A 23,601-nucleotide genomic window follows, 5' to 3' on the forward strand; every position below is an offset into this window, starting at 1 on the left:
ACCTATATATATATATGGACTATCAGTATCTCTCAAGTTTAACTTGCAATCCAATTAATCAGGCTGTTATGTTACTCATGTCTACACCACTAATAGCTAGTACATGTGAATATCATTGTGTATTACTCACCGCATCCATTGTGTCTTTGAGATCACCTAGGAAACAGGGGAACGCCTGTTCATCATAGGCAACAATTAGAGCATCAATTGTCCTGGTGATAAAAGGGTAGAAACTTATTTTCTGTTGTGGTGCTGTCCATATTGGATATGTACGTAGTGCAGTAATTCTACAACAGTAATTAGTTTCACAAGATTCATATAACATTGATACATGCAAATTACTAGTATGTTTACATGTGGAGCGTACCTTGCACCTTCTATCCACCCAGGAAAAGGATCTTGATAGGTGCTGGTTACCATGGTGGGACGAATAATGACAACAGGAAGGTCTTCCCTCTTCTGCTCAAGTAACATCTCCCCCATAGCTTTGGTAAACGTATATACATTTGGCCATCCAAAATGGGAAGCCCTTCAAAATTTACGAACAAGATAGTATCAAAATGACTTGTCATATATATAAATTTTGTCTAATACTAGATTCCTATATCTTTTCATCAACATTTTCTAAAAGAAATAACACTATCCAGAGTAGTTTGTAGTGTAAAGTTCGTACAGTTTTAGTAAAATTAGTGAATGTTACGTGTTACCTGTCATAGGTTAATCATATATATAACTTATTAATGTCTGAAATCCATAGAGATCCTACAAGGCCCCTTAAAGTTTGTAGCAATCATAAAAAACCAACTACCGCTTTAAGTTGGCATGGGTCATTATCTAAAATGGTTCAAACCAGAGGTCTAAAGGTGGCAGCATTTGATATGAGTGACACACATGACAGCTACCTTAATAATGACATAACAGTCACAATAATTTTATTATCAGCTCTGCCTAAATATGATCACCAATCAGGTCACTTTGAATCCTAACACTTAAAAAAATTATATACATTAGTCATGTGGAAGATAGTATGTTTTGATTTTTTCATTGAATTGTTTTTCAGAATTCAGCAATATGGTTTTTACCAACATAGGTCCCAGAGTTACATGTTGAATAACATGCTGATATCCAAAGGGTCATATATGTTCTTAAAATAAGGGGTCTAACATATTTAGATTGGTCAGACCTCTTTAAGCCAAGTTCTTTCATGGTTGTCTTCTCATATTGGTCTGAGCTACCACTCTTAGCCGCTGTGAGTTCAGTCTTAACCTTCTCAACCAGCTGTAATTCAGCATCAATGTCCAAGTGGTAACCTGGCCGTAGTGCTTCACCCATCTGGAGTGCTTTCTCCAGTAAAAGTCCTTCTTGGGTACCAGCTACAAAAGCTAATATAGACAAAAAAAATACATGGTTACTATAGTTGATTATATATATGCTACCTCCGTCCCAAATATAAGGCCCCTTAAATTTCGCTAGTCAATGACTTATAACTTTGACTCTAATTTGTACTTATAATATGTTCACAAAATTTGCATATCTATATGTTTTGAAAGATGAATGCAACAATACCATTTTCACATTCGCAGTCCATATATTTTTGTATATATTTGTTGTCAAAGTTGTGCATCAAAGACCGTGCAAAAAAAACCGTGCCTTATATTTTGGGATGGAGGGTATATACTTATCATATTGATTTGGTTCTGCTCCAATGGACTAAGCACTATGTGGACAACTTTGTAGATATGAATAAACACATGCGTACCTGTGGAAACATGAAGTAACAATTTCAGATTAGGACACTTCTTTGCAAATTCGCATCCATATTGCGCTCCTAATGCATTAGTTGCCAAAGCTACATCGTACCTGCATATACAATAAAATTAATGAACATGCAAAACAGTTAACAAAAAAGCTGTAATAGCATAACCGTTCTACTTCTGTCCTCGCAGTATGTCAACCTGCTATTTCTATTACAGACTGTATGTAGGCAGAGTGCAATTCTAGAAATGATTGTCCATAAATAGATGTCTTAGATTTGTCAAGATTTGGACATATGTAGACAAGAGGTAGTATGTGGCCTACACAAAACAACAAGTGGTAGCAAATACAATGTGAATATAAAGTTTATCAGATTTAGTCTTTTTTGTTTCTCTGAAATAGCACAACATATTAAAATCAAACTTCCCAGATCAATATAACTTTTGTACTATGATGTGTATGCCATGTTGCTTGAAAACTATTATCAGCAAATATAAAGAAATATGATATATATATATACATATATATATATATATAGAAATTTATGTATAGAAGTTCTTCTTGAAATATCTGTAGTTGGGTGTCGTTTATAAACATATGATATACTCACTTGTATTTGCCGTAAGTTATCACACAATTGTTTTACCTTTCATAAAAGCTAGTTGTTGCTGCCCCATGGATGATAATATCAATCTCCTCACACAGGTCCTCCATTCTGGAGCTGTCTAGCCCGAAGTCTCGAGTCCCGACATCACCAGCTAGAGAAACTATCTTCTCTTTGATGAGCTCCTGGAAGCCAGAAAGGCCATGCTTCTCCCGCAGCGTGTTGAACAGATCCTTCCCCAGCACCTGCAGGGGATATTAAGACCGATCGAACAAATGAATACAGAAGGAGGCGAGGAATTACCAAGTATACACGCAAGGCCGCAACCTGCTCGTATGAGGCATGACATTTGTATCTGCGGATTGCGTTTGTCTGAGGCAGTGACATGGTTTCGACTTACTTGGCATATGATACGTTGCTCCGCGGAGGCATCATCTGGGGCACGGACCAGCAGGTAGATCTTCTTCACGTCTGGCTGTACCCTCAGTATCTTTTCAAGCAGCACTGCATGTATATAAGCCAACTAATCAATGGGCATCTTCATCGATAGGCCGCGTAGTTATGTCGGCCGAAAAATATACACCGTATGTATTTGATTTACAGTATATGTACATAGAATGCAAGGCAAAGAATTGATGTATATAGTGCATATAAAAATATGTGCATACATTTTCCAAGGAATCCAGTGGATCCTGTGATTAGGATGGTCTTGTTCCGGAAGCACTCAGTCACCATACCTGTGTCCATTGCCAGCTATTCTAATGTATAGATCCAGATCGGTTAGCGGAACAAGCAAATTGGTCTCTCTTGGAAGCTACAGAAGGCGACCCGCCGGCCAGGACGTACGTGGCTCTGCTTGGATTGAGGCAAGGGATGTATGGTTGGTATTTATAATCGCTGGAGACATGTGCACGCCACTATTGGAATGAGGGAATGAATGCCTCGACTAGTCTGGTGTGTATCATTGTGATATCTGTTACGTTGGGGTTTTCTTGCTAACCTAGGTGTCCAACAGTTTTAAAAGTACAGTTTTTTGTTTATGCATCTGTAGGATTATTGATTAGGAAGATTAGTATTATGTGGTTAGTATAATTTCTGTTTATTATTTATTACATTATACCCTGAATGAATGGTATTCTGGAGTTTCCTTTTGTCATGTTGGTAATATTTATTAGAATAATATTGTTAGCTTAGTTGCTTAGTTGTATGCCGCTTACAATTCTAGTGTTTTACTCTCTGACATCATCTCTATTAGATCTTGGATTACCACATTTCAGAAAACGTGAATGGGTACCCCCAAAACCACTTTTTCGCCGCCACGCATGCTCGGGAGCCGGTTCAGTCAAGCGGCTCTAGTACCTGATCCTTTAGTCGGCCATAAATAAAAACCGTCTCTGCTACCATGGCCAGGTGAGACGGTTCCTGTTTTCCACCATGTTCAGTAATTTTCATAGCAGATATTGTTTTGTTTCTTGGCTGACCCCCTTCTCTGGGATCCTGAGACGGGTGCAATTTTCAACCTGGCATAACCTCTATAGTGTCAGAGTTATTAATGCGTACCATAATACTCAGAACATCCGGAAAAGTTCGGAACTCCTCCTATAGAGAGTATTTAAGCAGTACATCGGCTGGACATTATTTAAGCACTATATAGATTAAAAAAAAGTGCAAAGATATATGCAACAAGTCACACACTAGTAGAAAACTAGCCAAAGAATTTGACCTTTAGTACCGGTTTCCTTACGAACCGGTACTAAAGGTTGCATTAATCTTGGCGCCGGCAACCTTTAGTACCGGTTCGATTGGGATCTTTAGTACCGGTTTGTGATACGAATTCGCGCCAAATTTAAGGTGGAGGTGGGGCCAGTGCTGCACCTTTAGTACCGGTTCGTATAAAGAACCGATACTAAAGGGTCTCCATACCTATTTCTTCAGGTTTTAGTATTTGCTAGAAATTCAGGATTTTATATTTTTAATTTTTTAAATTAATAATTGCATCCTGCATAAAGATTACTATTACTTAACCATAAAGTTAGCCAATTTTTAGATATCAAATTTTCAGGTTTCCAAAAAAAATTATTAAAAAAATTAAAAAAGAATTATAATATAAATTTAAAAATTAATATTTATTTATTTATTCAAGATTATTATTACATCACACACACCTCATCCTTTCCATTTTGCCAAATTTGGTAGAAAATCTAGACCCTTTCAACTTTCCCCAAATCGGAAATCCATCACCAACATGTATAAAAACAAATATAGATATAATTTAACATCTAGATTCTAGAAATACCAGCATATAATGAGCAACTAATTAAGTAAGGTTCATCACAAACTATTTAATTAAGCTAGAGGTTCAACACAAATGCTTCTCAGCAAACAACGTACATAGAGTTTATCAAAAGATGTTGCTTTTGAAGCATCAGCATACACAAACATGCACAATAATTACTTGGCCTTCGGAGCAGACACACGACCAAGCTCAATAGCTTAGTTCTATTTCTTCCTGGGGAAGATCCCGAAGGCCGTGTGTTTGGCCATGAAGCTAGGGAGGTCGACATTTTTCCCAACATTCATATGGCTGGGTCTACAACCTTCGGCATGCTGCATGACACTTTGGAAGTCCATTCGTACGCTCCTTTTGTAGAATGGGCAACTGTTTTTGGCACTAGCTAGTCTAGGGTTCACTCTAGTACTTGTCGAACTTTCCCGTCTTAAGCTTGTTGAGAGTTGCCCTGACCTTCCTATGACGCGACTCGACATCGCTGCCAACATCATCAGTACTAACTTGATACATGCAAAATAAACATGTGAATCAAATATGTAGTTGTTGCAACTAATAAAATATCTAGCAAAGGAAGCAACATATACCACTCGACAGCTAATAACACACAATAGTCAAGGGATCAAGCAGATAATTCAGAAATATGATTGAATAGTCCACATATATAAAACAATAACTATAGCCATACCACCGCACTAATCAAGCACTAAAAATAAGCTAGAAATAATCCATAGATCAACAAATATTAATCGAATCTGACGCTAATTGAAAACCCTATTGATATAAATCAAGCACTAATGAAATCATAGCTAGCAAAAATCCAGGGATCAACAAATATTAATCAAATCTGACCCTAATTTAAAAACCTATTGATATGAATTAAGCACTAACCAAACCTTTTTTATTGAGAAAACACTAACCAAACCCTAGCTAGCAATAGTCCCTCACAACCACTAATTACACATCAATCCTTACAAGTATTAAAAGAATCTGACACTAATCGAAAACCATGGGTAGAGGAGGTGAATCGTAACTTACCTCCTCCTCCTTATCGACGATGTTCTTGTCGAACGCCCTGCGATGGCGTCTCGAAGATGAGCTTGACATCCTTGTGCTTGGTTCTACCCTTTGTTTTATTTTAATTCTCATTTTTACCCTCGTCAGGGTTATGTGGTTAGAGTTAGGCCTAGGGTTAAGGGGTGCAGGTAGATCATAGCCTAAACGATAGCACAATTTGTCAAATTAAGTCAAATTTCTGCACACGCATGTATTTTGTAATTTCTAACAATGTTTATCTAGGTAGTAAGATGTGTTTTAATGCACGGAAACCCCATTTTTTTACTTTTAAGTGCCAAAACTAGGTTTGGTTTTGAAACGGCCAACAAAATGGTACCCCGGAAGAGGAACACCCCAAGATACAAAAAATAGCATACAAGTTTTGGTGTGCATATGACCCTGATTTTGAAGATAAAAAAATATGCTTTCATAATAATTTATAGAAGTTTTTGCCGATTTGTTGGGTTTAGGGCTAGGGTGAGGCATAACTAATTCAAAAAATCAAAAAATGTAAAACCTTCAAGTGAAGTTATTTTATGTGACCTAACACCTAAAAGCATTCAAACATGGGCATTTAAGGTTTTCCGAAAACTCCTTACAAATGAGCTAGTTGATACGAAGATGCATGCCTTTCGATTTGAATGAGCTAGCTAATGGCCTTAAGCATAAATAGTTTGTTTGATTGAGTTCATATTTCTCACACTAGTGTACCTTGGAATGAAAAAAACATTGGACGAAGGGATTTTCCATTTTCTGCTAATTAAGACCTATTTTATACTATTTTCTTAGTAATGATTTTTTTGTAAAGCATGTACCAAAAAGGCAAACCCAAAGTGAAACACAATATGGTAGAAACATAATAGACCACTTACTCGACACAGATTATTTATTACATGTTTGTGAAAACAATCTTAGGTTGTCCTAGAAAGTTATGGAAGTTATTGCCGATTCCATTAAATTTAGCATAACTAATTAAAAAAAACAAAGTGAAACCTTCGCAAGCTTATGTGACCTGCATCCATGAAAAACTACAAATAAGGATTAAGATACCGAAAACGCACTTATTCTTGTGTGTAGAAGGTATTTTATTAGGTAAGTGGGGGTGGTGCGTTGTGATTGATCCAGAGGTATGTACGAAGATCTGTCCTCTACCTACCATTGATCTTGTTCGATCCAGCGACACGAAATCATCTATTTATTTCTCACCCTATCCTTTCTAGCCGCCTCAATCTGAATTTTTGTGAAAATTTAATTACAAACTTTTGATTTTGTGAAAGTTTAATTACAAACTTTTGGTCAAATTGACAACCTAGTAAACGCGTCGGTCTTATAAGCCTGAGCTGGGGTAGTATACAAGATATGTTTGATATTAACTTTTCTCATAGTATGCACTGTGATAAGGTATATATCCACCTATGTTATTTAAATCATCTCTTCTCCTTAATTAACTGCCACATCAATATTTTTTTGGAGTTAAGAGACATGATAATAGCTTAGACATTAACACAAGATAGGTCCAACTTACATGTACTGCACGAAGCCATCACATAAATGGCGCTGCACACAGACGTGAACCTGGCATAAATCAATGTTTTCGAACTAACATCAAGTAGAGTTTCACCACATACACATACTACCTTCATTCCAAAACTTAAGACTTACGTAGTATATTTTTTGAAAGGTCAAACCAAGTAAAGTTTGATCAAATTTTTAGAAAAATCTATCAACAAATATAATATTTTGTAGATACTATATGAAAAAATATATATTTTTTTTGCGAAATAAAAATATATTTTATTATCTATCTAATGATATTAAATTGTACTTGACATGTTAATTATTTTTAGTAAAAACTTAGTAAAACCTAATATAGTTTAACTTTTTAAAAATAATATAAGCTTTATGTTTTGGGATAGAGGTAGTATCAGTGAATTATAAGATATGCGATCCCTCAAAATGCTAAAACAATATGTAAGGTGGCATGCACGACACCATGTTACGGAACATAATCATTAATTTATGCAATGCGCATGTTGCGCGGCGTCTAGAGAATAGTCAAGCGCGCAATACTGACTAGTCAATTGCCACGACGAGTTGTTTCCTAAAATAGTAATTATATACACCAGACACGACCACCCACCCACATGTAACCACCATTTATTATTCTCTGAACTATCTTGGAAATCTGTGGAAATCGATGCAGTGAAAGATCTTGCATTTCGGACGCTGAGATAAAGAATGATGGGTTGCCATGAACAAACCCTCTACAAGTTTATCTCTGCCACGATACCATTTTCATTAATTAGTTGGAGTTAGTAGTACTTTCTCCATTAGGGATTATAAGGCCAGAGAGTTTTTATTAATTGTTAAGGTCTCTCTCATTTATCGTTTTTCTCTTTCAATGCATGCTCTTTTTTCTCTTGTTTTTTCACGCGTGTGAAACTTTTGTTGCATGCAGTTATTAAAGAAAATAAGTTATGAACTTTCTTGATCGAAACGAATTGGCTCTATATATGGTGTTAAATTCCCTAACTGACATAGTACTTTACATATGATCAAATATACTTAGATAGCCCAGCCTTCTACATGAACTGCATCATCAAGCCAGTCCATTCATACCGCTGCAGACAGATGCAAAACCTGACGCAAATCAATTAATCAATGTTTCGAACTAAGATCACCTAGAGTTTGACCCCACATATTTGTGGGTTGTAAGATATGGAATCCCTTTAAAGTTATAAAAGAAATCAGACAGAAGGGATATGCATATACTCGGCTGGCTAATTAACTAATGGATACAGCCGAGCACCTGGAGTATATCTGGATAGCTGGGGGACATGATAATGCATTATTGTCGAGTAGTAATGTTCAATTTTAATACAGACGCACTATCTCAGCACATTGTCTTTTTACTCATCATATTTATTATTAATGTATCACGTTCTGCGATATTATAAGCAGAAAAAAGTACAAGCAAGGCAAGTAGCAGCATATGAAACACAACCAACAAGATCATCGGCCCAATTATTTGCTCAGCTTTTCGAACACAGCTCTAGCCCAGTTTTTCTTTCTCACATGTATTTTCCAGATTGCTAAAGTCAAATTTACTGAACTGATTGAAGTGCCTAAGAGTATTAGACAGACATAAGGTGAAGGTCTGGAAGAAGAATCTTGGACTCTTTTTCTGTTCAAATTCTGCAGCAAACAATGGCGGGAGGCCACCTGATGAAGATGGAGTTGACCCACACCCGTTGCCGGGAAATGTGGTTCAGCCACCTTTTATTCCTCATGTGTTGATCTTGATGTTAACTGAGCGGATAACCCTGTGCGGGTAGAGGGACATTGATTTGTCCTTTAACGAGCTATTGGCAGGCCAGAAGAACAATATGGAGGCCCAGCCCAATGAACGTAATGGAAGTTGAGTATACCAGGCTGCCCCTGAATCCCTAATAAGGTTCCTGTCTCAGTTAGGCGTGTTAAATGACTTGTTTTTGGAAGTGACGTGACATTCGAAGTGGCTGCAATTTAGAAGCAGGGAATGGGGCAGTACATTATTTGCCTAGCTTTAAAAAGAATCTCAAAATAATGTTGTCAATCTAAACACAAAGGTTTCTTTTGCCTTCTCTTGCAAAACATATTGAATACTAGACATACATGCCTGACTCTCTTGTGAGATGTGCAACGGTGCTCATATGGAATCAAAAGTCATATCCTTTTCACATGATATTTTGCCACTTTGTGCTGTAATTATATTTGTCTCCTAAAATCAGTATGCATAATGGTCCAGTAATCGCAAGTGAAGTATAGTATATCAACATATTAAGTCCAAAAAATAGCATATCAACGCTATGTTTAGCACTAATATTATGTGAGTGTAAATTGTTTTAGATATTAACTTAGATAATTGATAATACCTACAAACTGAATGCTAGTACCCCACACTTGTATAAGTTCAAATAGCTAACCAATGGTTTGACCTAAAATTTTGCTACTAGGTCAGATTGGAGAGTGAAGCTATATATAGCCATGGAAAAGCAATCAGCTCACTCCGTCCCATGAAATATGTCGGAGATTTATCTAAATTTAGATGTATCTTAACACTAAATAGCATCTAGATACATCAAATTTTTAATAAATCTTAGACATGTTTCATGGGACGAGAAAATATATTTGTATTATTTCTTATTTACTGACCGGCAAAGTATATGTATATCTAAGCTGAAGAAAAACTAGATCTGATCAAGGTTATCGGTATAGAGATACGAGGCGAGTACCATTTTCCGTCAATAGTATTGTATCATAGAATTGTATCGTACTATCACGATACTTGTGAGATTTCTATTTTTCAAAATATAAGCAAGTTTTCACTACGGGAGAATTGCTGTACGCCGACGGCCAAATGTCGGGGCCGTCGGCACGGGAGCCTCCGAACGCGGCGACAAGGAAGACCGTCGGCGTTAAATTGGTCTGTCGGTACAGGTGGAGAGTGCGACGGTCACCGTCGGCACACTTCGGCCGTCGGCACGGGACCAGCCTGGCCGTCGGCATAACATTTTTTTCACTATAGACTGTGCCGACGGTTATACACGTCGGCATAGCTTTTTCTATTTCTCCACGGCGAGTCTTCAAAAAAGCATAGCTAAATCATTCTAATTGAGAAAAATAAGTATAATATATCAAATTATGCAGAAAAACAAGATCTATCATAGAAAAATATAAAAAATGGAATATTTCAAATACCTAAACAAATCTTCTTAGAAATGAGTTATAATGTTCGAGGTTTCATGGCTTTCACACACGCCAAAAATGAAAACCTGGTCGTCAGGTGGGTCGGATTAGAAATCCGCGTATGGGGTATTGCTTACCATCCTAGGGCCCACACACGTGCCAAATATGACCTCGTTTCGCCAAACTATGCCCTGCCGAGGCTGTTTCCCAACCCATTTCCCCTGAAATCCATAGAACTCCGGACGTGATAGCCCTTTTCGCGAAGGGTTTTTTCAAAATAATTGCCAGATCCTAGTTTTGACAAACAAAATAGTTACTATGACATATAAAATGACGCCATGCGGCTCCGTGAGGATTTTTGACTTCTTTCAAATTGCCATCCGGCCAAAACATGGCTCGGGACACGCGGTATCGCCGTCTCGGGTGTGCGGGTGCACCCATTCATGAACAAACTAAACGGGCAAAAATTAGCACATATAATGATGCGTTGTAGAACTAAAAATATTTTTCCAGAATTTCGGAACAACGGATAGTTGAGCCCTTGTTCAAATCCGGTCGGTTTCCGGCGAATTCAGCGGGACACCACGGAAGCCACATGGTTTCCAAAAAAAGCTAACGCGTGCACATATCATGTGATAGGTGGTGCGTAGGTGGTCTACTATCATCGCACGGAGGTTTCACGTCATACTAAAATACGCCCCATGTTGCTGCTTCACAAATAAAAACCGTTTGGGCACGCTAAAAATGAAAAGATGGTCGCCCGTGGTTCGGATTAGAAATCCGCACATGGGGACTTTCTTCCCATCCTAGAGACCACACACGTACCAAATATGATCTCGTTTCGGCAAACTATGTCATGCTGTGGTCGTTTCCCACCTCATTTCACCTAAAATCCATATAACTCCCGACGTGATAGCCTTTTCGTGAAGGGTTTTTCAAAATAATTACTGTATCCCAGTTTTGAAAAACGGAATAGTTACTATGACATGTAAAATGACACCACGCTGCTCCGTGGGATTTTTTGACTTCGTTCAAATTGCCATCTGATCAAAACAGGCCCCCCGGGACATGCGGTATCGCCGTACCGATTGTGCGGGTGCACTCATTCACGAAAAAACTAAACGGGAAAAAATTAGCACATATAATGATGTGTCGTAGAACTAAAAATATTTTTTCGGAATTTCTGGAGCGATGGATAGTTGACCCCTAGTTCAAATCCGGTCAGTTTCCAGCGGATTCGGCAGGACACCGCCGGAAGCCGCATGTGTTTCCAAAAATCTAATGCGTGCACATGTCATGTGATAGTTGGTGTGTAGGTGGTCTACTATCATCACACGGAGGTTTCATGTCATACTAAAATGCGCCCCATGTAGCTGCTTCACAAATAAAAGCCGTTTGGGCATGCTAAAAATGAAAAGATGGTCTCCCGTGGGTCGGATTAAAAATCCGCGTTCGAAGTCTTGCTTCACATCATAGGGCCCACACATGAGCCAAATATGTCCTTATTTTGGCAAACTATGTCATCTCGAGGCCGTTTCCCACCTCATTTCCGATAAAGTCAATCGGATTTAAACTAGAGGTACTTGATCTAATGTTCATGATTTTTGGGTAAATTAAGTTTGTAGGTTCAAAATATGATATGGATGCCATATTTGTATTCCTCTCATTTTTCCGATCAATTTAGACATATTATTTGCCAAATTCGCATTTCTCGATATTAATTATTTCATATTAAATAAAAAAGACAAAAATAAAATTATTTAATTGTTTACCAAATTCTATATTATTATTATTTATATATATTCATTGTTGTTTACTTAAGTGATTGTTTAGAATTCAAAAATATAGAGGTGTGGCATCACGGTCAAAGGGTTAATATGATTGATATGGTAGTATTAACAACAAGTCTGTCATTTCATTCATGGAAGCTCATCCGAAGAGAACCAAGAAGTTAAGCGTGCTGGGGTAGGAATAGTGTGAGGATGGGTGACCAACTGGGAAGTTTGACTACAAGTGCAATTTGACCTAAAATTAGGTGGACTAAGTGTGATTGTGAAAGATTAACAAGTAAAAAAGAATAATAAGAAAATTAGAAAAAAAATTAAAAAAACAAAATTTTAATTTTTTTTTTGGAAAATAAATTTGAAAATTTGGAAATACTATGCCGACGGTTAAACCGTCGGCACAGCAATCTATGCCGACGGCCAGTCTGTGCCGACGGTGATCGGGCGATCCCGACCGGAACTATGCCGACGATGCTACGCCGAGCGATCACCGTCGGCACAGCCTGTGCCGACGGCCTTCCTTGTTGTGCCGACGGTTGGCGGCCGTCGGCAGACTGCAGCTCTCCCGTAGTGTTTGTGCCTATACAAGCCGGCCAAGGTCAGCTATTTGAAAACCGGAACAGCGAGGAGCGGCAGGCGCTCTAAGCAGTCTGGCAGGCACACGGCCGCACGATCGATTGGGCTTCGATGGCCTAAACTGCTAGAGATGGACCATGCCCGTTCGATTATTGACAGCTTTGGGCCTAAGGACTAGCTAAGACATAATTAGCGATGGTAAAATACGAGTATACGTACACTATTATGTGCTGTAGAAAGGTGGTGGACATTTTGAATAGTCCTAAGGACTGTTTGAGATTGGTGAACGTTTTGAATAGTCCTGCGCCTGGTAGATCGGCAAGTTGGCTTTACTACGTTGAATGCCAGGAACTTCTTAAGGTACATCAGTTCATCACAGTGGTAAAAGTGGATCGCAAATGCAATGGGGTGGCGCATAGCTTGGCGCAACTTAGCAAAGGTGGTGGATCTGGTCTGATTCATGGTTCTACTCCTCCTTCCTTAATGGATCTAGTTGTAGATGAGTGTAAGCATCTTGGTTTGATGCCACCTTAGAGTATAGGTTTTGTCCGCTTGATGTAACCATTCTGTGACTTTGGAGCGGTAAGTTTCTTACGCACTTTTTTTCTTACTAGGGTACCTAAGAGGACTGAAAGGTTTTTAATAAGACGGCTTGCTTGCATAATATATTATGATTTATCTTTAAAAAATTGTGCAATGTGGAAAACCTACTATTCATATTCATAAGAATGGAAACCAGAATAATATGAATGGTCTAACAATCTTCTAAGCGTACGGTCAGCAATCCAACAATATTGCTCGATTGCAAATGCCGATGAACAATGATGAGGCTGACCAGGAAGTTTCTATATATGGTTGATCTTTTTGTTGGCTAGTACATACTGAACCTTTTAAGATTGGCACACGGAACAACTTTTGTATGTGTGAGCGAACAATCTCTAACGAACAAAAATAAAAAAAAACACCAGGAAGCCTCCGCCCACATCCAATGTCTACAACATCTCATATGGTTTTTCTTTCAAAAAAAAAAACGTTTGCTTTACATCAGCACATGTTTTTCTCTAAAAAAATAATGTGTAATTGATGGCAAAAACTCCGTGTGTACCAACTCGTTAGAACTTCAAATGTAAAATATTGTAGCAAGCGTCTTTTTCCCACAAGGGTGACTCGAGTGTTTATATCTAAATCTCGGAGAATTGGCTAGAGTTTCTTTCTTTTCTCCTCTTCTAGCAATCCTGAGAGTAAAGTTTTGCCTTGTGTCCCAACTCCACCGTGTGGTTGTCCAGTATAAGGTTTCGTATTAGGAATAGTAAATAGAGAGAAAAATAAAGTAAAGTAAATAAACAAGCAAAACAAGCTAAATAAAAATAATAAAATGATAATTGTTTTGGGTTTTGTGTGTGTGTACGTAAGTGGAGAAAGTATTTTTGGTATTTTCAAATTAATAAATTGCAGTAAATGTAAAGTATGATAAAAATGTTGGAAATGTGTTTCTAATGATTTTAAATGGACCAGGGTTCATGGGTTCACTTGTCTACTCTCTTTTTAAGTTGTAGTGAACAAAAACAATTCATCAAAGACATACTTTCATGTTTTGGATTCTGAAAAAGTTTGGAATAAAACAAGCTAAGAAGTAGTTCTTACTTGTATAACTAGATTAAGTATTGAGTTGATCTTGGTGCTCCGATTATTGTTACATCAGAGAGAAAGGGATGGGTTACATCCCTTATGCTTCAGTCATATGGTTCTATCATTAAACCATGTTATGTACACGAGATAATGTGACCCAAGTTGTTAGGAAGAAGAACATATGTTCAAAAGTGATTTCCGAGTTAATCACTGAAATAGTTTTAGAGTTTTTGTTTTCAGTATCTAGGGAGATCTAAGAATATTTTCTAAATCTGTAAAGGACGGTGAACTTGACAGTAAGTTTTTACGCAAATGCAAATTGTGGTGATCTCACTACTAGGAAAAGGCTTATTATCGGCGCACTAGAGCCCGCCGGTGGGGAACATGCCGGTGGTAATAGTTTGCCGGCCTTACTGTTTAGTGCACCGTCGGTAAGTTATACAAGAAAACAAAAAAAATTCAAATCTAGATCTAGATCTAGATCTAGCTCGTCAACCGTGGTTGTCGTTTTAGCGCCGGTGTAGGAGGTGCGGGACGATGCCGGAAGTTCCCGAGGTTGCCACGCCGGTATAGGAGGAGGAGGAGGAGGAGGAGGAGTAGAACGAGAGGTGGAGGAGGCCGGAGGAAGTGGAGGAGGCCGAAGGTGGTGGAGGAGGACGGAGGTGATGGAAGAGACCGGAGGTGGTGGAGGAGGCCGGAGGGACGTCGAGGAGGCCGAGAGGTGGTGGAGGAGGCCGGAGGATGTTGTGGCCGTCGGTGCGGGGAGGAGGCCATGCGGATGAGTGGATTGCCGGAGTGGGTCGCCACATCAGCGGGAGAAGGCTATCGGTGTAGAAGAGAAGGAGGATGAGGAGGACAAGAGAAGGAAAAGGGGAAACTGAGGACCATGGGCTAGTTTCGAGTATATATTGCATAGCTTACTGCCGGCGCACCAAATATGGTGGTGCGCCGACAATAATTTCCTATTTTTTATCTAAATCTAAATCCTGAAAAAAAGTCCTTTTTATGTTTTGAATTTACCGAATCCAAATTTTTTTCCAAACGGCCGTAGATAAATTTGATATAAAAAAGTGTTTTATCGAAGGTCGTATGCAGCCAGAAATCTTGTTTTACCGAAAGATGACGCCATTTTGCATAATATAACTAAATTCATTTTTAAAATTTTCTTTAAAACTAGATTACATTAATACATGGGCAGTTCAAAGGATTTTATTTTTTCGAATGCGAAAAGGCGATCCACGGGGGCGGCGGGGGTGGGTGGGTGTAGGGCGGGAAAATTGCATCTCCCCTTACTTCCGGCGCACCACTATGTAGATGCGCCGGTGGTAAGAAAATTACCACCGGCGCACGTACATGGTGGTGTGCGGCGATAAGGTGGCCTCGATTTTGAACTTCGCCTGGAACCTGGTTCACCCTTATCCCCGGCGCACTAAATTTTTTCTACGCCGGCAGTATTGGGTCATCACCGGCGCGGCGGAAACATGGTGCGCCGGTACTATTTAGCACCGGCGGGCACATTTTTTAGTGCGCGGGCAATAATGTTTGCGGCTATAGAACTTTTCCTAGTAGCGTCTAGAAGATTGGAAATATCGCACGTATGGAAAGCCATCCGTTGAGAGAAACATGGTTAGACATTGAAGGATGCACTGCCATTAAATATGTACATTGATAGTTTGGTTGATAAAGTTCAAATTTCATAAAAGCGTGTTTTTCCGGTGTGCATGAAAAAGAAAGTGGAAGTCCATGAAACAAAATGAAACGTCATAACGAGAAAGTCATAATGCACACAGGAAGAAAAGTCTCACTCTTTTACCAAATGCATAATTGCAGAATAATTAATATTGATGATAGAGTAATGTCAAATTAAGTGACATTAACGATTTGCAAAGAATATACGAATCTGAACAATTCGGGCTGTTAACAACCTCTCTCCACGAGCACGCATGATCATTAGCACACATATGAAATATGGTGTTATGATTAGTAACAAAATGCAAGCTGAATTATTTGTACTCTAGTGCAAGTGGGAGACCGTTGGATATAGTGCCCTAGAGGAAATAATAAAGAGTGTTTATTATTATATATCAATAGTTCATAATAGTTTTGTGCCATGCTATAACAATATTCATCGGAAACATTGATACATGTGTGCTATTGTAAACAAAACCAGGGCCCCTAGTGAGCATTCACAAATTAGTTCATTGTGATTCGATGATCGATGTTTCCTGATCATGGAAACACACGTCATTGACAATAGATTCATATCATTGAGTCAATGATATGATGGACATTTCCAAATATAAGTATTTTAACACGTTCAAGTCACTAAGTTCACGTTACGATATTTATGAAAGCATAGTAATCTAATCTTTAGACCGTGAGACCATACCTAATCACTATCATCGGCGGCTTCTTAGACATCATCAATCACCACATCGTAAGAGGGTGGTCATTAAGGTGCTTCTCAGGTATTCCAATGGAATGGGTTGAGGCGGGAAAATACTATAGGCCCACTCAGTGAGATTACATCGAGTTGAATAGCCTTATCGGTAATGAGATCGAACTAGGTATGACGATATCGATGATCAAGTCTCCGATGATTGCGAGTATCGAAGAAACAAAGGGAATGAGATTTGACGTAATGGTTCAAATGTCGATCACATCTTCGTAGAATACACGAGCGTCACTATTGTTCTCCATAACACTCTAGTGATTATTGATCGGAGATTGTCTCGATTTGTTTGTGTCATTCTTGAACCGTAGGGAAACACACTTCATACTATGATGGGAGATAAATGCCAAACATATGATGGGAAAACAAGTTCAATACCAAAATCATGTTACTCGGGTCATAGCAACAAGAATTATGCATAGCATAGGTGCAACAACATTCGTACTAGAATATTCTCAAGACAAGCATCAACAAATTCCATAGCTATGCGTGATCAATCTCATTTAATTGCCATCCACCGGAAAAGGCTACATAGAACTACTCACACATGATGATGGAAGGAAGATGAATACATGTTGATGAATATTTGTCTCGGCCATGATAGTGGTGATGATGGAATCGAAATTCACCTCTCCAGACATGGAGAGAGAGATCAATACGGCCCACAAAATCTTGATCGCGATGGTGATGGCGCTCCGTTGACGTCGAAACCCACCGGCGGGCAGCGACGGGCAACACGAGTAGAGCCGGGAACAACTAGGGCTGCGGCTGGCCCCGGTCCCTCGGAGCGACGGCCCGCAAAGCCTCCTGGTCACACGTCCGATGCTATCGCAAGGGCGTGCCACACTGACCTATACCCGGTCGGGAAGGTTTTGGATGATGCCTCGCTTAGTTTCTGCGAGGCACACACGTAAACATTAAATACGAGCCTCGATCGGCTCTCGGAGTTATCCCGTGAATCGGCTCAAAGAGCCGATCCACCCATGATTCGAACAAGGTGTCCGAACATATGGTGGTCCTGCTTGATCAAGATAAAGCTGATGAGATCTACGACGATTTAGGGTTTTCACCGCATAATCGGATCATCCTACTCACGATTGGGCCTCGCGCTCGCGTACGGTGATCATAAGCCGATCCTAGACGAGGGCCTAAAAACCAACACGAGGTTGATCCTCGGAACATCCTTTCTAGGGCTAGCGAACTTCACCCTACACGCCGCTGGATCCTCCAACCCTTTGTAGGGCCTAACTATTGCAGATATTAAACTAATCCTTGCGAAGCAAGGAGCAACCGTAACGGATCGGATCTACTAAACCGTGATCAAGCGGGGTGCCGCCCCTACACCTAAGATAGGTGTAAGGGCGGCTAGACATGCAAGGGTCGCACTACGATAGCATATTATACGAAGAACAATGCTAACCCTAACATATCTAAGATAACTACGTTGCTCGCTATCAAAAAGGCTTTAGCACGAGCAACGCATGAACAACGGGGATAGGCATTACGCTGCCTAGATCGCAAGATGCGATCTAGGCAGCATGGTGCTTACCGGTAGAAACCCTCGAGACGAAGGAGTTGGCGACGCGCCGAGATTTGTTTGTGGTGAACGTTGGTTGTTGTTTATTCCATAAACCCTAGATACATATTTATAGTCCGGGGGACTTTCTAAGGTGGGCGTGCACTAAACCGTGCACGGGTAAGATTCTAACTTCTAGACTAAGATGCGATCTAATATGTTACAGATACACGGGCAATTAAGCCCAACTTGGTATAAAAGGCCGATTCACGTATTTCTTCCATGTATATATCTTCAAGTCCATCTTGATCACGGCCCACCTCCGACTCGGTCAAATTCTGGTGATAACACATGCCCCCCTGGTTTTCGAAATGACATTTCCAAAATCATTATGCTTTCTTTCGTCGGGTCATGTCGTGGCAGAACAGAAACCGCCACAGAATCCTTCATCATGATGCCTTGCCCTTTCCACTTCTCCACGTGGCCGCAAAATTTTCCTGTTGGGCATCATCTCCTCGGAAACTGCTGTGGCATTGAATCTCCCTCATAACCCCTTTTATTTAACCGTTCTAATAAGCTTGCTCCTCCTTCGTCCTCCTCGCATTAGCACCCAAAAACCCTCATGTGCCACCATGTCTTCTTCCTCCTCTTCCTCCTTCGAGCTTTCCTACGGGTCCTCCTCCTCCCCGCGAGACGCCGCCGGACATCCGCGCCCCGAAGCATGGGACCCGGAAGACCACGCCTCCTCCATCTCGGTCCGAAGACGACCGGTCCCCGACCGAGCGGGGATGAAGAATCTTCGGTTCCTTGCCGACGGGGAGCCGGAGTCGGAAAGCGAGGACGACCGGTTCCCCCGGGACGGCTGCCCCACCTCTCGAAGAAGAGGAAGAGGAAGACGACGACGAAGACGACGACTCCCTCGAGGGCTACCCGCCTGCGAAATGCCTCCGCATGTGGTGGGACGACGACGGCGGCGACGATGAAGACGGGGATGAAGCTCCCGTAGAGGGCTACGGGAGTAGCGACGAGGAGCCCATCGGCGTAGTGCCGATGAGAGTTGCGAGGATGACGACGAGGGCAGCGATGGCCCGTAGATTAGGATCTACTAGTGTAGGCCTAGCGGTAGTAGATTGGTCAATAGACCCTTCTTTTGTTCTTCCTTCTTTGAGAAATCGGCTCTTTCTCTGTAAGAAATCCTGTTTATGAATGAAGAAGTTTCCCCAATTTGATTTTGCCGACTTCTTTTAAATCGATTCTCAATGAGCCGATGGCCACGCATCGGTCTCTCATAATCCGCCCTTCCTTTCTTCGACCACGGGGTGACTGCAATCTTGGCCAAACCTCAAAAAGTCGATGTCAGCGCATCAAGCCTTCACGAACTATCCTTTGTCCTTTTGAACAATGAATTTGAGTTCCACCGGATCACCACCCCTGACGAAAATCGCGGCGCAGGACTAGCCGATGGCCACCCAATCGGCTTTCCAAAGCAGAGCATCCACCGAGCCAGCTGCCCCGAGTCTCGGTCAAGTCGAAACGGAGGCGAGGGCATGCCATTCGGACAAATGGACCTGGGCTAGATCATGTCCGAGAGAACTATCATGCATAGCCAGCCGATTCCCAACAAGATCGACTCTCCCGAGCGAGAGAATCTTCGGGGTGAGCTGCCCCCGAGCTTCTTCAGTCCACTTCGTTGCCCTTGCAGGTCGGATCGGCTCCTTTCCTTTGGTGGATCCGATCCCACCTTTAACCTGATCTGCACGTCCATGCTGCTCTTGGCATTGTTCTTGAAGAGAGGATCCGAGCCATTTAAACCACTCCATTGAGGAGTTCCTCCATTAGAGTCTCTCTTCGTGGCCCACTTCCTGCTCCATTGACCCTCTGATTACAACAGTTATACCTCTTGAGTCGATGGTCATGCATCGGCTTTATATCCTTAAGTCGATGTCTGCTGCATCGGCTGTGCTTAAATTTTTTTTGAATTTTTTACGGCCGATTTATGTATCGGCCCCCATACTTCAATACCCATCATCGAAGGATATCTTGAGCTGCTGGGCATTGGGAAGACACTTTATCTCTGTATCCTCGTGTTTGCATCCTCGTGTTTTATCCACCTGGGTGCCCCCCGAGCCGATTCTGCCAGGTAACTGCTGAAATCGGCTCTATGATTAGCCCATGCACTCAATGTGAACGTCGGCTCTGCTAGGACCATTGTGCACTCCCTTCAGCTCATCAGCCGACGTAAATCCGTCTCCTATTAGATTGGCGTTGAACCAAGGCAGGACGGATGTTGAGGATAATTTTGGCCGATTGCTTGGAATCGGCCTCCATGTTGTTTGCTCGATGAAGGTTTTGTAATGTTCCTCCATAAACTTTTTGGGGCCGATCACAAGGATCAGCCTCGCCATACTTGCTCATTGGGCTGTTCTCGCTACTTGGTCAGGCCGGTGGATAAGACCAGCCCAATCTCTGACTTTATCATGTTGGTGCGCTTGCTGTCGCCCACCTTGAGTGCATCGTGTAATCGTGGAGCGCTAAGCTTCGTCGGAAGGACGAGCACCATGTTTGTGCCAGCCGATGTTTCATCATCGGCTTTCCTTTGCTTGGGGCGCCACTCTTTTCTTTGTGGACGACCTTCTTCGTCCAGGGTTCGCTGAACTTTTGCAGCCAGATCAGGTCGTGCCTTCCTTAGCGTATGCAAGTATAACCTTTCGGCTTCCTCCAGGCCGCGCAATCGCTGAACCCTGCGCTTTTGGGAACGGCTGAGTCCATCAGGGCACCACCTTGACCGGTGGTACCTGTCTTCTTCTTCTCCCCCGTCTTCGGAATCCTCGAGATCTTCCAACCGAGGTGACTCAGCCGTTTGCTTTGTGGCGGGAGAGGCCCTAGGCGCTTGAACACGGACACGTTGGCTGTCTCCTTCTTCTTCTGGTTGCATTCTGGGCAATTGCCGATTGTGGGCAATCGGTTCATTCCTGAATCCCAGCAGTGTCTGAAGAAGGGACAGTCCCAGTGCCTATCCTCGTCGTCTTGCTCCCTCGACTTCTCCTTGGTGTGGCGCTCGTATCGCTCCTCGTTGTGATCATGCCGACGACGTCTCCTGTCGTCCCTAGCCAGACGATCTTCTTCATCGTCGTCGTTGTGTCGCCGGCGTTGGTCATACTGACTCACATACTTGCTGAGGAGGTGATCAGAGAGAGGTCGTTGATATCTTATGTTCTTCACTTCTCCCTCTGTGACATAGCGCTTGCCGTCTTGGCGGAGCCGATCGCGTGGAGCGGCTTCCTCTGTATCTTTGCTATGAGAGCAGTTGCCCTCATCTCCGTCCTTACCAGAGTGGTGTCCGGGTCCTACCATGTTGATATTGCATGATAAATCCGGCTGGCACCCTCCATGGTAAGTGTACTCCACCATGTTAACGGCGGGGAAGGGGTGTGTGTCGACCTTCATGGCGTACTGGTTGAAAATCAACCGTCCATTTTCTATCGCCATTTGGATCTGCTGCCGCCACCCCCTGCGGTCGTTGGTGGTGTGGGTGAACGTGTTATGCCACTTGCGGTATGACTTTCCGTTCGGCTCTTGCACCGTGGGGATCTTGTGGCCTTCGGGTACCTTTATATGCTTCTCTCGTGAGCAAGAGATCAAAAATCTGCTCGGTTTTGGTCACGTCGAAGTCGAACCCTTTTGGAGGGCCTTGTGGCTTCACCCATTTGCGGGACACGGGGCCTGCCGCTCGAGTCCATTCAGCCACTGCTACCTCTCGATCTCCCGCAGCACCTTCATCCTCGTCTCGCCTCAACCGGGGTCACCGCACGCTTGAATTTATCCTGGTAAACATCCGGGTGGCGCTGTTCATATGCCGACAGCCTCGCACCATGTGCGCCAATGAAGGGTAGTCTGCTTGGGAGGCCACGTCCTTGATCGATGATGAGAGACCCACCACCGCCAGCTCGACTGCTTCTTTTTCACTTACGTGAACCGAATAGCATCGGTTCCTAATGGTCCTGAAGCGCTGGATGTATTCTGCCACGGTTTCCCCGCGCTTCTGTCGTACTTGTGCAAGATCGGCAATACCAGCCTCGGAAGCTTCTGAGTGATACTGAAGGTGGAACTGCTCTTCCAATCTGCTTCCAAGTCCGGACTGAGTTCGGTGGCAGCGATGTGTACCACCCGAAAGCCGATCCTGTGAGGGACTGTGCGAAGAACCTCACACGCAGCTCGTCCGATGCTTGAGATAGTGCCCAGCTGTGCCAAATATCGGCTCACATGCTCGATGGAGCTGGAACCATCCGATCCACTAAACTTTGTAAAGTCAGGGAGCCGATATTTGTGAGGTAGCGGAATCAATTCGTACTCGTTGGGGTACGGCTTGGTATAGCCGATTGCCCTCCTTTTCGGCATCATGCCGAACTGGTCTTTTAGGATCGTACAAATCTCATCCGCGGTGATGGCCGAAGGCGATGGACCCTGAAGATTCGCCGGGGTGGCATACTTGGCCAGCCATGCTTGCTTTTCGAGTTCGAGCCAACCGCAGGAGCTGGGCTCTGGAGGTTCGTCGGAGTGGCGTACTTAGCTAGCCACGTTTGCTTCTCAAGATCTGCTCCTGACGTCCCTCCTGCTGTTCCAGAGGCTCCTGCTGTCGCAGCCTGGTTCGAGAGTGCCCAGGTGTTGCCGTCTGGTATGTATGCGCACGTGTATCCGTGCGGGATCTCCTTGGGCGCCTCAGGTAGGAATTGGTAGTCACTAGGATCACCACCAATTTTGTAGACGACGTATGCCGATGAGTTCGGCACTCCTGGTGCTGCCCATGCGAGCGGCAGCGGTGGATGGGACTGGAGTGGCATCTCTCCCGTGAAAGTCCCCGAGCTGGTCCCGACGGAGAATACCGGTGGCTCATGATTTCCTGGACCACGCGCGGAGCGACACGCTCCAAGGTGTTCACCGAAGCTTTCGAGTGGCGGTGCGGCGAATGAGCCACCATGTAGTTGATCTCCCGACGCAGCGACCTGGTGCGTTCTTCGACGGAGCGGACAGGTCCACTCCATCGAGTGCGCCTTCGGTGAGAACCCCTTCCACCGACGCCATGGGAGCGGGTTCTGTGGAAAGAGCCGATGAGGTCGGCTTCGAGGGTTGCCTTGATCTCGTCATGTTTCTTCTTGAGCTCATCAGGCAGATCCTCATACTTGACCGGAGTGCTTTCCGCCATCTCGGATGTAG

General features: G+C 42.5%; 1 protein-coding gene across 1 annotated transcript in view; it reads right to left on the bottom strand.

The window, feature by feature from the left end:
* Positions 1-3,200, bottom strand: part of LOC124657690 (fatty acyl-CoA reductase 1-like) — a 23,001-nt gene extending 19,801 nt beyond the window's left edge. The window contains exons 1-7 of the mRNA XM_047196204.1: positions 3,028-3,200; positions 2,760-2,863; positions 2,402-2,604; positions 1,760-1,860; positions 1,184-1,382; positions 368-529; positions 131-287 (exon numbers count right to left, since the gene is read on the bottom strand). Coding sequence (XP_047052160.1) covers positions 131-287; positions 368-529; positions 1,184-1,382; positions 1,760-1,860; positions 2,402-2,604; positions 2,760-2,863; positions 3,028-3,106 — 1,005 coding nt within the window. The 5' untranslated portion in view covers positions 3,107-3,200. The remainder of the gene's footprint in view (positions 1-130; positions 288-367; positions 530-1,183; positions 1,383-1,759; positions 1,861-2,401; positions 2,605-2,759; positions 2,864-3,027) is intronic.
* Positions 3,201-23,601: the final 20,401 nt, after the last annotated feature.

This window comes from Lolium rigidum, chromosome 5, assembly GCF_022539505.1.
Source record: "Lolium rigidum isolate FL_2022 chromosome 5, APGP_CSIRO_Lrig_0.1, whole genome shotgun sequence".
NCBI lineage: Eukaryota > Viridiplantae > Streptophyta > Magnoliopsida > Poales > Poaceae > Lolium > Lolium rigidum.